This window comes from Sesamum indicum, linkage group LG13, assembly GCF_026168435.1.
Source record: "Sesamum indicum cultivar Baizhima isolate 11 linkage group LG13, ASM2616843v1, whole genome shotgun sequence".
In the NCBI taxonomy this organism is placed as follows: Eukaryota; Viridiplantae; Streptophyta; class Magnoliopsida; order Lamiales; family Pedaliaceae; genus Sesamum; species Sesamum indicum.
The window spans coordinates 8,483,891-8,497,135 of NC_142669.1; the positions used below are offsets into that span (position 1 = coordinate 8,483,891).

Genomic DNA, 13,245 nt, shown 5'->3' on the forward strand with positions numbered 1-13,245 from the left:
AATTTCGTTTCATATTTAATGTAATCGAGCTCAAACGAGCTGTAGTTAGATCAATCATAAATCGAGCTTGAATAATTTGATATTTTTTAGTATATTTTATTATTTTTCCACTAATCGAATAGAGTTCAAAAGTTTACCGAACTAAAAAATTTATTTCAAGTCTGATTTGTTAAATTTAATAAATCGAGTTGAAACAAAAAATTTTTAATCAATTTTATCGAGTTTTGAATAGTTTAATTTATTTTTCATCCCTATACCTGATCACACCAATTGTGACATATCTACACTAATAGCTTGTGTTTTTTTCACTACTTTTTTTTTTTTTATATATTAGAGATAATTATATTTACATCCTTTACTTATTTTCATTTTTTATAAACCACTTCTATCTTCTTAAAAATTACAGAAATTACCCTAATAGTTTCTAAAACTCCAAAATGCTCCTGTTGACTTGATCAAATTTTAATTTAAACTTTTCAATGACAGAAATATCCTGAATAGTGTTTTGTAATTATCAAAAGATAGAGAGGGTATCAAAATAATATTTATGGAGATAAATAACATGACCTCAACTACTGCCTGTGTGCCCTCATTCCCATTGCCCCATTGAGGCCTACGGACTCGCCCTACTTTCGCCTAACCTTTTACCCTTCTTCGTCATTCTTGGCCATCAAAATATGTATATATAAATGTAAAATATATACATATGAATATGTTCAATTATATACATATTTGTACATTTATATTATATAAACATATATACATATATGTATAATTTATTAATTTTAAAAAAATACAGTTATAAACAAAAATAAAAAATAAATCTTTTAATTTTAAAAATTTAAAATAATTTATACAAGTGTGAGAATTTTTTAATTTAAATTTACAAAATTGTAACAAATTTTTATTAATGTATTAATTAAATAATTTAGTATTTTAATTATTAAGAGATGTAAATTTATATACAGATTCAATAAAAAAAATTAGTAAATTAATTTAAATTAAAAATACAATTAGTATAAATAATAAAAAAATATATGGGACCATATTATTCATTCTCATAAATATTACTTTGACATGCTCTCTACCTTTTGGTAATTACAAAATACCCATAAGGGCATTTATGTAATTATAAAATTAAATTAAAGTTTGACCAGGTCAATAGGGCCTTCTTGGGAATTTAAAAACTAAATGGATAATTTCTGTAATTTTTTAAAAGACATGAGTAATTTATATAAAATGATAATAAATACGGGGTGTAAATATAATTATCCCTTATTATTAATTTTCTTTTTTGATTTGTCTATATGAAAGGACAACTTTTTTTTTAAAAGCATTGTCATATTGAGTTCTTTAGGTTAATACAACGTAAATTTTGTATTTTACCAATTGATGGAATATATATATATATATATATATTCGGTAATTACCATTGATATCCTCAGAGATTATGTCAAATTACGCAAATATTATTATCTTTTGTAAAATTATAATTATACCTCCTGATGAGTGTTAATGTAATATTTTTTAGAGATTATTTGTGTAAGTTTTGTCTTTAAATAAGAAATGTTGTTGTAATTTCAATTATAGTATTAGGGGTGTAGCTGTGATTTTACAAAGAGTATGGGGTCGTTTGTGTATTTTGACTTAATTCATGAAATTCCAATGATATTTTGCATTTATTTAAAAATTATTTTTCAGTGGAACGGCGTCGTCGTGGCGTCCCATTTCCGAATCAAAACTGCATGCAAAGAACACACAACAAAAATACAAAATCCAGCTTTAGTCCAACTCCAACATATCCTTCTTACTTTCATTCCTCAGTTACTTTCAATTTCCGGCCGCCTTCACTTTCTCAATCAAGTCCGCCGCGTCCTGGACGGTGGCGATGTTCTCCGCTCCGCCTTCTCCGATCGACACCCCGAACTTCTCCTCCAGAGCCATCATGATCTCCACCGTGTCCAACGAATCCGCACCGAGATCCGCGAATTTCGTTTGGGGCGTCACCGAGCCCTCGTCGATCGACAGTTGTTTCGCGATCGTGCTCTGAACCACCTGCAGAGTTTCTGGCTCCGCAACGGCGCACGAAATCCTTGTGCTCTTGAAGCTGCGAGATTTTGTTACGGGGATTTGACTGATTCTGGACACGAATTTTAGCCCCACGGCTCTTGGTGTGGTGAGAAACACCGTGGCGCTGGGTTTGGCTCCCGAAGCGATGCGGCCGTGGGAAGTTGTGGCCGCCGGAGGCGCTGGTAGAGTGGAAGCAAGTGAAGCCATCGGACTGTAACTACGGTAACGGAGAATGTAAAAACTTGTTACAGGTTGAGGGAAAAGAACTGAATATATCGTTTCTGAAAATTAGAAGTTGAATATAAAGGGATGGGAGTGGGAAGATTCAAAATGAGGGACGATCATAACAATGTGGATCTGTCTTTTGTGTCCTGTGGGTATGATAATAGCGATGATATTGTTTACATTTATTTGTTTTCTTTTTAGATTTGTCAAGACAATCACTAGGTTGAAGAAAACAAATTTTGGTTTCATTTGTTTAGCATTGTACACAGTTGCCACACCATTTTGATTGAATTTGAACTAATTATATATGATAAGTATAATATATTTATTGTATGATTGATATACAGTTGAAGAAGAGTAACACGTGATACCAGTTTTTTATTGTGTCGATAGTTATTTTATTTTATTTTATTTTTTATATTATGATGTGTTGGTTTATATATTTAATATTTATTTATAATATATTCCAAAGCATGAGAGATTATTTGTTATATGCGCTTTAGGACATGACTACTAGTATTATTGTAAAGAAAATAGGCGCTATAAACACAAAGTGAAGTTTCAATACTGTTGCACTAATTTTTTATGGTCCGTTCCGAAGTTTCAACTATAAGAGTACTAACTTATTCGTTTTTTAAAATTTTATATTTATTGATAAATTTGAACTCGTAAATTTCAAATTTCTAGTAACATTTTTTATGGATTTGTTTGGTTAGTTTCTAATTTAGAAAATTTCAAATTAATTAATTTTAAGTTTAAATTAAATTTTACTCAACATTAATAAATATCAAATTCTTCTAACACATACTCATTTTAATTTTTTTTTTCAAAGTCATCCAAATTCACGTAAATCAATCTAAATATACCTAACTCTTTTTTTATGACAAAAGAATATAAACGCTTGATTTGTTTTTCAATTTGTAACATTTTTTTTTCTAAATTTAATTTAAATTAATTACATAAATACCATTACTAACATCTTCTAAACTTTATGATTTTATTTTATGATCAAAAGTTTGTTTTTATAGGACAATATAAATTTGATAAGCTCTAAAAATATTGTATAAAATCTTTTAAATTAGTTTAAACAAACATTCTCTTTATAAAATTATGAAAGCTAAAAGTAAAACAATAAAAAATTCTAATCAGATTGAGTTTGACCAAACTTGAATCAATTATATAACAAGTAAAATTTACTTTTCGTATGATGTACATTTACGAAAAGTAACCAATCATATAACAAGTATATTCGAATCTAATTTGGATAAGAAATTCCTACCAAACAAGAAGGTCTAGATTTTTTATTTATTACACCGTTGGTTTTGGAACTAACAGCAGAAGAGTGAAAATATCATCAAAGAATGTCTCCATACACACCTGAATGATAACGTAAACAAAAATTTACAACATAGGAAGAGTGAGACCATCAATACAAAGAATAAATTACATCCATGTCCAAACTTCATATTAACCAGGAGAAGAATCAAAATACCTACAAGATCGACCGGGAAAAACAGTCCCTCCCTCAAGTATCTGAAATGGCTCGTCTCCAAATAACCAATGATCATATAGACAAATACAAAATGGCTGGCAAGAAATTACAACTTTTAACCTCAGCATATCAGAAGAGCTGCAAGAAGAACACCAATGCTGCTGAGGATGGTGCTTGCAAGAAGCGTAGGCTGCCCATTTGGTGGGGTTGGGCCTGGTGCTGTAGTGCCGTTGCCAGTGTTCGCAGTAGGGGCCTTCTCCACGACAGGTGGCAGAGGAGGCTCAGTTACATCATTCTCTGTCAGGACCGGGTTCGGGGCCTCAGCTGGAGGCAAAAACTTAGGTGCCATAAGTGAAATAAGACCTGCAGGTTGGACTGGCGTCATGTATAATGGTACTTCTTTGTATCCTAAGCACCGGTTCCCTGTAAAACAATCAGAACAGTGGATTTACACGAGTGCGGGACACAGTTTTACGAGGCATGGCAAGAAACTGGTGCGATTATAAGCAGTCAGGAACAAACTTACTTCTGTACTTAGCAGCTGTTGCAGGGAAGTCCGTTACGACACCATTGATTCCCATGTATGAGACGTGTGTGTTAATCTCTACGTATGCATCAGAAAAGAAGTCCCACGGTTGAGCTACAAACTCATTTCGGAAGTATTGCACATACACTGTGAGATTAAAGGCCTGCAGCTTCGGAACAACATTTGTTTCGCCAGTGACAAAGGCATCATCAGTAGGAAAGACGGATCCTTTGGAGAGGACCACAGAGCTTGCAAATTTTTTTATCTCCAAAATCGTTGAGTTCAAAATGTCACGGACGTCATTGTCAACTAGGTAAACAAGCTCATAATTGCTGCTGCTTTTAAACTTCAACAGAACAGCACTATCGCTGGATCGAATCATAACCTTCTTTGTTGTCTGATTATTGTAACCAGCTTTACTTAAAGCATCCACAACGGCATCAGTTACACCTAAACCCTGCTTCTGAGCTAGATAGGCGGCATTCTGCGAGGTAGGAACCAGAATGTGATGCCATATTTATACGAGCGTTTTCTACAATTTTATTACACACAAAACATGTATATATATAATGTTCAGTACTTTCCAGCATTTCTTGATTCGTTGACATTATATTAAAGTATGAAAAGAAATAGGTAGAAAGATGGGCATGCAGTATGGCCTAATGCACAATATATACGCCACATTTCACTTACTATCGACTTTTCACAATAAAACTGTTTCAAGAAACATTACACAAGTTATGCTAGACTTCCGCATTAGTATCACGTCTTAAACCCTTTTGTGTAAGGTGCAACAAGAACGAGGTCCCAAAGCAAGTTAATAATGGGACAATAGAAATGAGTTTTCCATTCTTCATCTCTAGATGAAAATGCTACTTATTTTCTCTTATTGCTTCTGGTCTCTCCCTTATCATACATAATGCTCGTATAGTTGCAGTGAATTACGGGAATGATATGGATGTAAATTATTATTAGTCTAGTTCATGCAATAGATTCTTCAAGTCTGAAAAATCAACAAAGTCAGGTTTCTACCGAGTGCAATAATATCCTCGTGGTTTCAGTTTGAACATATGCTGGTTACACACCCTGACAAATTAGGTCGAAGATTCTTGTATTAACATCCCAATTCATTGATGGCTTTTCACTTTTCACTGAGGATGGTCAGTATATTTCTTAACAGAGTATGAGATAATGCAGCATGCTTATTGCAAATAAACATCTTCCGAAATGCAAATCTATAAGTTGCATTTGACACTGGTAAAGTTAATCCAGCATAACTACTCACCTCGATGGTGATTAGGACTCCAGAGACAGAAGAGGCATTATTTGCAAATGCCAAGAAGTCAGCTAATGACATTAAGTTCCCATCATTTCTGGATCTTGGATTGCGGAAAAGTGAATAATTTGAATATGGATTCGAAATAGCAGCTGCAACGAAACAAAAATAATACCATAAGTGCAAATCTTGACAAATGTTCTTCAATATAGATGTTGCAGTCAGCAAATGAAATAGAAGAAGCGGACAAAAGGGTGATGAAATTTCAGGTAGATGACAATCTCTGTTAAGTTTCTGGTCCTTCTGTCCACAATCTGATGAAAATGTTCGGCGCAGTATCCCATATCCAAGCAGATAGAGATAGTACAACACAAACTAACCTACAATGTTGTATGTGGCTCAATTAACACATGTTATGAGTTTATGCAACCTCAATGGTAGGCCAAGCCACTGCATTAATATGGAAGCATGCAAAACATATTCAAGCTGTAAACAGAGAATGACAACTGCTCAAAAGCTCTACGACTGTTATCTTCTGAAACCACTCTTCAGTACGTTAGCATTGAGTAGTTTTTACTATAAGAAATGATAAGCATTTTCAACTTCTTGTCATAGGGTTAGATACAGAGTTAGACGAGCCACAATACATATGGGTTTCAGGTTTCACTTACGTTTCAAGGTCTGAATTTGGCTCCATGTTAGATTATAGGTAAAAATCCCATTCTGTATGTTAAGGTCTGGATTATCTGTTGCCAGGTTGCTGAAATCTGATTGAGCAACATCTGTTCTATCCCTAAGGTTGATGGATCCCAAGCAAATAGGTACCCCGTCATTTGTCATTTGAACGGGGCAGTCAAGTATATCTACACCGTCTGATACAGCTTTCTGATACGCCTTATCAGTACAACCAGGATAGTCCCCACTTGCTCCCTCAGATGAAATAACCAATATATTTGCTGCAATACAAGCAAAAAGCAAAAGGATGATAAATCTTGCAATCCAATAGGTTGACAATTTTAGGTGAAACATAAAAGAAATACACCAAACGCTTTTATTATGGCTTACCTTGCACAGTGTCATTTTTGCCAATGTGGGAGAAGCAATCTACAAGAAGAAAATATTAAATGGGCAATTAACATAGAGTCAAGATGAGATAATACATTAGTCAAAGTGCACACTGATCAAATCAGAAAATGCAAATAGAATATTCACTATGCCATATGATATCAAGACTATACAGGAACTAATGTATACAGTGGTTCTGCAAACAAAAATCAGTTAAACGAGAGAGGTGTCGCAAAATATTAAGAAGTGACTTTCAAGAGCAAGGAAAATCAAATCATAAAGATGGAAAATAGTATTATTTTAAAGCTAGACCGTAGGATTATATAGAGATTGATTTCCTGCAAGTAATTCTCCGAGTATCCATACATAAGCTCACTGAATTGTAAGTGCATAGAACTTGTTGATATTAGGACATGGGAAAGATTCACCATATGCCATGACTAGATGAGATGCGAATCAACATAAGGTAGATTTAAATTTTCCCAGTGGGCCAAGTAGGTCGACCAAGGTATTTGACTTGGGCCGTCTTTCTCCCATGCACTTCTAGGCTTATTTCTTTGTCAAATGAAGGCTCAGTCAAGTGCGGGTTGGGCGACCAACTGTTTATGTGAATTGTCCACCGTGAGATCACAAAAGAACCATGCAGCTAAGCTTCTGTATGCTCAATGATCGATATTCAAAAACAACAAACCACACCACCAACAAGAAATTGGAAATAGAATGAAAATAAAACTTAACAGCATAAATCATCAACTAGGCACTTGGATACCACTTGTGTCAAAAAGCATCGATCACTCTAGCAGAGATGGGAGATAAAATTCAAGTAAAACAAGTGAAATGAATATGGCAGGATCAATGGAGCCTATACTTGTTTCAAATTTTCATTGGTTATAGCAAAGACAAAAGTCAAAAAAGATCATTGCTTACCTATGGTTTCCGATGGAGTTATTGGGAAGTCAGAGAGCACTCCATCAACAGAAAATTTTCCGTTGTCAATAAAGTTAAGATACTCAACCACAGGATCATAGCTGTAATCATATGCTAAAGGTGCATCATTCGCAAAGTTAGATGCAAAAACTTCTAGACCCGCTGCATGAGCATCCACGACCAGAGAGGTGTAATTCAGTAAATATTGGCTGTTGTCTACTGGCCATATGTAATACTTGGGAACAAGAATCCCAGAGGCAAAGGTTTTGATAAATGTAAGATTATTCAGAAGTGTGCCGTATGTACTGTTGGTCGTTGGCTCCACATCATCAGGTCCCAGAAACTGGAATACAAGCTTCGTCGGGCCTGTCCTGAATCGTGATACGATACTACGCAGGAAGCCAACCTCTGGCGATGAAACATAATTAACAATCACTCGTCTAGATACAGAAAGAATGAAGCTCCTCATACTCAGATTATGTTGGCTGAAAAATGCATCATGCTGCACAAGTATATCAACGAAAACAAAACTGATTAGGCATCGCCAAGTAATAGCCTACAAAAATCTGAAATACAGTCAAAGGGTTTGTTTTGTCTACCGGTATATTTAACCATAATGCAGGTGGTTTTACTTGGCTAACTACATCATCGACTGTAAGAATTTGCATTGGAGTACCATCAAAATTAGGGGCCCGAGTAAAGATCCTTTGTTTCACTGTTTCAAGTACAAAGGACAGTCAGCAAAAGAAACCAGATATAAGAAAAGACAATGCAAATCATGCAGATCACCAATGAACTAAACTTACAATTAACTGGTGCTAGGTCATTAAGCGTGAAATCAACAGAAAACCATCCTTGCGTGGAGACTCCATTGACAACATAGGTGTTTCGCCCGTTTTTATATACATTATCAATGTCAGAAGAATTTTCCAGCCTGATATCTGGAAAGCAGATTCCAGCTCCATCTTTTGTAAGTTGAACATCACACCACACGTGCACATTTGTCAAACTAGTCTGCACCGCAAGTGAATATGCATAAAAACTGGAATCAGGAAATATTCCTGAAAATCCACCTCTTGCTATGACCAAAGGTGCATCTCCTGCAACAAGAAAATGCAAGGTAAGTTCTTGGACATACTTCATGAAGTTCTTGACTAACAGACTAAGTAAACACTGCTGGTTGTAGAAATCAGGAAAGACCATGATTCAACTTAAGAATAGAAGGATCATAAGTTGTTTAACATAGATATGCAAGACTTCTTTCTGTACCCAAATAAAGAAAGTTAAAGATCATTGCAACTCAATTGTCTCAGCTGTTTGATAATTCTGAAGAGCATACAAAATTTAATTTGCTTAACTATTACAAAACTATCAGTTATCATCCCACCCTCCACACAGAACAAAAATCGAAGCAGGAGAAAGGACTAATGAAACCTTTTCCTTAGCTTCCCAACAACATAATTCACCCAATTTTATCTCTAGGACAAGAAAGGGCAAAATCAAGAACTACACAAAAAGTAATTTTAAGACCATTACTTCTAATCCTGGTAACACTTACACTAACACAAACCCACAAAACTCTCACCAAAACCTCCTTCCATATCAAAATATTCAACAAATCGATCAACTAAATCCCTAACACTGCTTCATTCCTCACATTATTCCACACACAAAACAGCAAAAAACAAACCCAGTCAAAAAAAAAAAAAAAGCCTTGATTAACCATTCCCTTTTTCCTTCCTGAGAAACAACGCAATAATCAAAACACCCACAACACACACACACAGGAAATCACACTACACCACGAAAAGAGAGAGAGAGATCTCTCACCACTAAGTGTTTGCCATTTACTGCTTCTTCCCCTAGATCCTTGAGCAGCAGCCAAGCCCACCGAGGCCGAAAGCAGGAGAAGGGACAACAAGCCCAAGACCGACCGGACCTTCCACATTGCCGGCTGTGTGTTTCCTCCGGCAAAAAGAACTAGCAACACCTCCGACTGAAGTGGGATGTAGCTCTTCCTTCTGCTTCTTGCAGGTAACTATAACAGGAAAATGTGAAGCAGAGAGCAGTACTCACAATGATCCACAGGTTAAAAAACTCTCTCTATCCCTTTCTGGGTCCGGATTAGAGGAGAAGCAGAGAGCGAGTTTCGTGTTCTTGTGATTGTGTTTGTTTAGTTCAGCTTGCACGTTCTGCGTTCTTTTAAGGTTGGAGTTTTCTGTGTAGATTATTGATTTCTGTGTTTTTCTGGGCTTATTTAATTATAATTATTATGGTAGATAGGGAGGTATTAGGAATTAATTAACTTGGATTAAATGAAAAATAATCATCATCAAGAACATAAACAAATACGAGTAATAATGGAAGCCGGTTGTATGTTCTACGCGTTTGTGCATCTCTCTTACTTTGGTTGTCCGAAGCGGCTTCTGTTGACTGCTAGCGCGCGCCGCGGCCCAGCTGAAGTTTTCAGGTGTTTTTGTTATTGCATAATTTAAATTATATTTATTTTAATTGAATAAAAGAGAAACAAAATAAAATAAATAATTGATGAAAACTGATAAAAAACACAAGTTAAAAATAAATCAGTAATAAACAAAACACGTAGATTTTAGAGATAGTTAAATTGTTAAAGAAATATATAAATATTAATTCGAATCCAAGTAAGTGATGACCTAATGAGTTGAGTCAGATATCTTATGTTTGACGTAGGGTCTTTATTCTCAATTGACAGTGGATTGGCTTGCAACTCAATTCGTTAGGCTTGTTGGAGTGACCCCTACTTAAAATCGTTCGAAACTTAAGTTATTTGCTTGAATTATGTCCGGCTCATAGAGTTAGATCTTATCGTCATAAATGCATACATGTCTTATGGAGTTCCTCAATATGTGTACAAGTTAATATATTAGAGATTGTGTGGATGCATGTGCTTGATGGTATTAAAGATCAATTGTTGTCATGACGAGTTGTTGGGTCAAATGAGTAGGAACAAAATCGGCCAGGACAAAAAGACGTTGATCATTGTCCTATTTCGTAATTTTAGGTTTTGAGGGGCACTTTGATCTTTGTGGGGATTTCTAACTGTTTAATCCCAATCAAATATATTCAAGGGTATTTCAATCAAACAATATTATAACAGTCAAAAGTAGTTATTTTAGGATGTTGAACCTTAATATATAGTACTGATATGAAAAAAAACTAAGAAATCATCGTTTCTATAAGGTTCTTATTATTGTTGTCCTAAATCTTGTATTTTGATGACGTTTCACTGTATTGAAAGTTAGCTAACCTAGTGGTGTTTTTTTCTATATTGCTCGTATTGTTCCAATTGATTTATATTGAGCTAACGACTTTTTTTTTAATTTGTACGTATTATTATTTATGGATAAAATTTAAATATCTCGTATTTTAATTGATACTTCTAAACCTTGACATGCTTCTACCTAAAATAATTATTTCTTAGCATGTATTAGTGCAAAATAATAATTAAATTTTATAATTATGGAGTTAAGATTTATATCAATTTTAAATAATCTAAAAAATTATATTGTTGGCTAACCCTACCCCTCAACGGCTTGGACTCGAAGCCGATTCCTTAATGGGGGACGACAAGCTAGCTGGCAAGCACAACATGGGTCAGCGCTCTTCTGTCAACCGCCAGCATGGCGCCCGCCAATTGGAGGGCGTACGTGACGCCAGCCGAACGCGCAAAACGGGTCACGTTCACTGTGGGGCCGGCGTAAACCGGTCCGACCCGGATGAAGGTGGAGTTCGGATCTTTATTGTGGAGTGCAGGTTGCAGAGAAAAGGACAGCGGGTGGGCATTAGTGTGTGGTGGACCACTTCTATTTGCACTGCAGCAGTCTTACTCTTATGAATGAGTCAAACACCACCACCACCTACCTAACAACGTTTTCAAATTACAAACATAATGTTTGGATTTGTTTTCTCAATATTTTGTGAAAATAAAAAGAGAAAAATAAAAATAAGTAAGTGTGTGTTAGAGATAATATATATGTTTGTATTTGTTTTTGAAGATAATTTAAAATAAGTATTATATGTTTAATGTTGTGTTTTGGGAAACAAAAATTACTATTAACTGTCAAATCATGTCTTTTTATATATATTTATGTATATATATTTGTATTTATTCTAAAACAGTTAAAAATACCTAAATAAGGTGTCTTTGAATGATGACAAACATTGGGTATATTTTGACTTGTCTAAAAAATAATTTGTAGATAAAAACAAACATAGTGAAAATGTTTATGTTTGATGTAACTATTTTCTAACTAAGTGTTTGTAATAGCTTCTGTTTTTGAGATTATAATAATTAAATTATAATAAAAATTATAAGTTAAATCGTGATGAATGTTGGAGATGTTCGAAAGCAACAGTGATAAGTAAATAAAAGTTGAAGTTGGAGTATTCGGAAAAATAATTAACTTTTCACAATTTAATTAATAAGCTGTAGAAATTGATAAAAAGTTGTTTGTAGCTTAACTAATTTTATTTAAGCAATTTAAAAGTAGAAATTGTAAAAAAAAAATAGAAACACCATTTTAACAACTAGTTGTTGTTTCACGTTGTTCCGGTGTGCATATAATATGTAATATTCGCTCTTTAAAATATATAAATCAATATATTACATTAAAAAAATAAATTAAAATTAATTTATTAGTTAATGTAAAATTTAAAAAGTTGAAGAAGTTAGTTATTGCATCAGTTGAAGGGCATTTTTAACTTCACAAAAAAAATGATGCAACGGTATCATTAACCGTCATCTGTGAGTGTTGAGGGTTATTCCTTTTTATATTAAAGTCGTTATGGCACGCCATCCTTGCGTGCTAATAATAAATAATTGTTTGCGCTTTATAATATACTATAATGAGTAGGGTGGTTGAAAATACACAAGGACATTTTTGGTAATTTAAAAAATTGATGTCACGATATAAGTAATCGCTATTTGTGAGTGAAAATAGAATCATCTTTTTTGCATAGTATAGATATAGAGAAGCTAAGAAGTATTTATTTTCAACATTTGTGAACACCGCCTTAGTATTTTAGCAGCCGAGACAATTTATTATAATATTTTTGGTGAAAGATCTTTTTATCACATTATGATAATATATTACTGCACAACTGAAATATACCCAAATTTTAAATAATATTTTAATTTCATTATACTTTTAAATTCTTAAAAAAATTAATACGTGTAAATCACACTAACGTGCGACACTAAAACATAATAGAATATTTCTACCAAAATATTTTGTACCCGTTATAAATTTGGGTCACATTGAAAAATCTATAATTTTCATGGACTAAATTTTGTAAATATTTATGATAAAATTGAAGTCTACACAATAACATAATCATTTTAAGTAATTTTAAAATATTAAAAAAAATCTTAGTCATGTAAAATTGGATTATAGCACAAATTTTTTATAAATCCAAATATTTTTTGCAAACTTTTTGGCCAAATCGAAATCGATGTTTTGGCTAACATAATTTTAATTGTTTTGATTATTTTGTTAAAAAGGCAGTTAATAATTATGCGAAACGTCATGGGAGGTAATTATAATTTGGGAAACCACATGGGCTGTCTTTACAATTTGGGAAATTTCATTGGGAAGTTTCGTAATTTTTCCAAAAAAGGACGTACAC

The 13,245-nt window shown here is 33.7% G+C and overlaps 2 protein-coding genes across 2 annotated transcripts; both read right to left on the minus strand.

Annotated features, from left to right (window-relative positions):
• Positions 1–1,656: 1,656 nt before the first annotated feature.
• LOC105176643 (uncharacterized) lies at positions 1,657–2,656 on the minus strand. Its single transcript, XM_011099512.3, has one exon. It carries the CDS (start codon positions 2,275–2,277, stop codon positions 1,831–1,833), a length of 447 nt encoding a protein of 148 aa, XP_011097814.1. The 5' UTR covers positions 2,278–2,656; the 3' UTR covers positions 1,657–1,830.
• A 988-nt stretch (positions 2,657–3,644) lies between these two features.
• Positions 3,645–9,818, minus strand: LOC105176644 (glycerophosphodiester phosphodiesterase GDPDL3). The gene is made up of 9 exons (XM_011099513.3): positions 9,412–9,818; positions 8,388–8,681; positions 8,181–8,296; positions 7,582–8,083; positions 6,655–6,693; positions 6,261–6,545; positions 5,599–5,741; positions 4,314–4,797; positions 3,645–4,210 (listed from the first exon to the last, which is right to left on the minus strand). Exons 1-9 carry the CDS (start codon positions 9,527–9,529, stop codon positions 3,909–3,911), a joined length of 2,283 nt encoding a protein of 760 aa, XP_011097815.1. The 5' UTR covers positions 9,530–9,818; the 3' UTR covers positions 3,645–3,908.
• Positions 9,819–13,245: the final 3,427 nt, after the last annotated feature.